The sequence below is a fragment of the Otolemur garnettii genome, unplaced genomic scaffold (assembly GCF_000181295.1).
Source record: "Otolemur garnettii isolate 467f Iridium unplaced genomic scaffold, OtoGar3 scaffold00141, whole genome shotgun sequence".
Lineage (NCBI taxonomy): Eukaryota > Metazoa > Chordata > Mammalia > Primates > Galagidae > Otolemur > Otolemur garnettii.
The window spans coordinates 482815-484692 of NW_003852536.1; the positions used below are offsets into that span (position 1 = coordinate 482815).

Consider the following 1878-nt stretch of genomic DNA (forward strand, 5'->3'; position numbering starts at 1 on the left):
TTTTTTTTGAGATAGTCTCACTATGTTGCCCTTGGTAGAGTGCCATGGCATCATAGCTCACAGCAAACTCAAACTCTTGGGCTTATGCAATTCTCTTGCCTGAGCCTTCCAAGTAGCTAGAACTACAGGTGCCCGCCACAACACCCAGCTATTTTTTTGTTACAGTTGTCATTGTTGTTTGGCAGGCCCAGGAAAGGTTCAAATCCGCCAGCCCTGGTGTATGTGGCAGGCATCCTAACCACTGAGCTACAGGCACTGAGCCACCTTATTCTGTTATTTCAAATTTTTAACAACATGATATGCTTTAATTCTTTAAAAACATGATTTTAAAGCTTCACCCTCAGGCAGTGCTGGCCTCATATACCAAGGGTGGCAGGTTCAAACTCGGCCCTGCAACAACAATAAAAAAAAATAGCCAGGAGTTGTGGGTGCCTGTAGTCCCAGCTACTCAGGAGGCTAAGGCAAGAGAATCACCAAAGCCCAAGAGTTGGAGGTTGCTATGCACTGTGACCCACGGCACTCTACCCAGGGTGACAAAATGAGACTCTGTCTCTAAAAAAATAAAAATAAAAATAAAAAGCTGCATGCTCTTTCTGGATCCTTTGTCTCTATCAAATTTTTCCTATTACAAACAATACCTCCGTGAGCAAACCCTGCCACTTTTACAAACCCACAGACCATTATAAGTACTTAGGATTTACATGCTCAATGCAATAGATACAAAAGCCATTACCTGAATATTTAAATGAGCAATAAGCTTTTCATTGGCTTTATTTCTAGACTCCAGAGACAGGACATCAGGGGAGCGACCACCATCCAAAGCAACTGACAGTCGTTCTATCTCTCGTTCTCTTAGCTCAATCTAAGGACAGAAAGCCATGCTGTCATTTTTTAAAAATCTGGTTTTGAACAAAATGATTAACACTGAACAAACATTTGGATATACTTTTTTCCAATCTACCACAATGTACGCAAGAGATAAACCTTCATATTTTTACCCACACATACATGCATATATCCAAAGCAAAAATAACACAGAAAATGTCAATACAACTTTTGTAAATATTTGTATTGAATAGAACACAAAAATTAGAAGAAATCCAAGATTTATTCTAATTTAATTTTTCCTTCTCTAAGAATTAGGCAAAGTTTATATAGAAAGAAACTTGCTAGCATATTACATGCATGCCAAAGTACTGGAACTGAATCTAAGCTACTTCAGTGGAATAAATGTGGAATAAAGGAATGATATAAGATACTAAGAAAAGTGAGTTGCCACTGAACCTCAACATTAAAAAGAACAGAAAGTTGGGGAGAATTTAATTATCTTTTAGAAAACAGACATATGATCAAAAAGATCACTACTAACCATAAACTGATTAATTCACATGCAAGAATTTGGAAAAACCCACACTTTCAAGCTTTGGTTTTCTTTCTCAAACAAAACAAAACAAAACATACCCTGAAAACAGAATCAGTTGATTCAACAAACAATTACTGAACACAGAGCTAGACCATGAATAAAACATGGTCCCTGACTTTTGGGAACACATGCCTTCACAGGAAAAACTAGCAGGTAAACTAATAATTGTTATCTAATATGCTATTCAAAGATAAAATTTAAAAAAGGGAAATAAGCATAGGGCACCAAAGTAGTTAAGGGAATGAAGTACTTTACTGTGCACAGTATGTGTGTGCACACAGATACAGTGACGGGGCGGTGCCTGTGGTTCAGTGAGTAGGGCGCTGGCCCCATATACTGAGGGTGATGGGTTCAAACCCAGCTCTGGCCTAACTGCAACAACAACAAAAAAAACAGCCAAGCATTGTAGCGGTCCCCTGTAGTCCCACCTACTTGGGAGGCTGAGGCAAGAGAAT

The 1878-nt window shown here is 38.8% G+C and overlaps 1 protein-coding gene across 1 annotated transcript in view; it reads right to left on the minus strand.

The window, feature by feature from the left end:
* The window catches only part of CEP135 (centrosomal protein 135), a 66813-nt gene that overhangs the window by 44643 nt on the left and 20292 nt on the right, over positions 1–1878 (minus strand). Inside the window, exon 7 of the mRNA XM_003798800.2 lies at positions 734–862. Within this exon, the coding sequence (XP_003798848.1) occupies positions 734–862 (129 nt within the window). The remainder of the gene's footprint in view (positions 1–733; positions 863–1878) is intronic.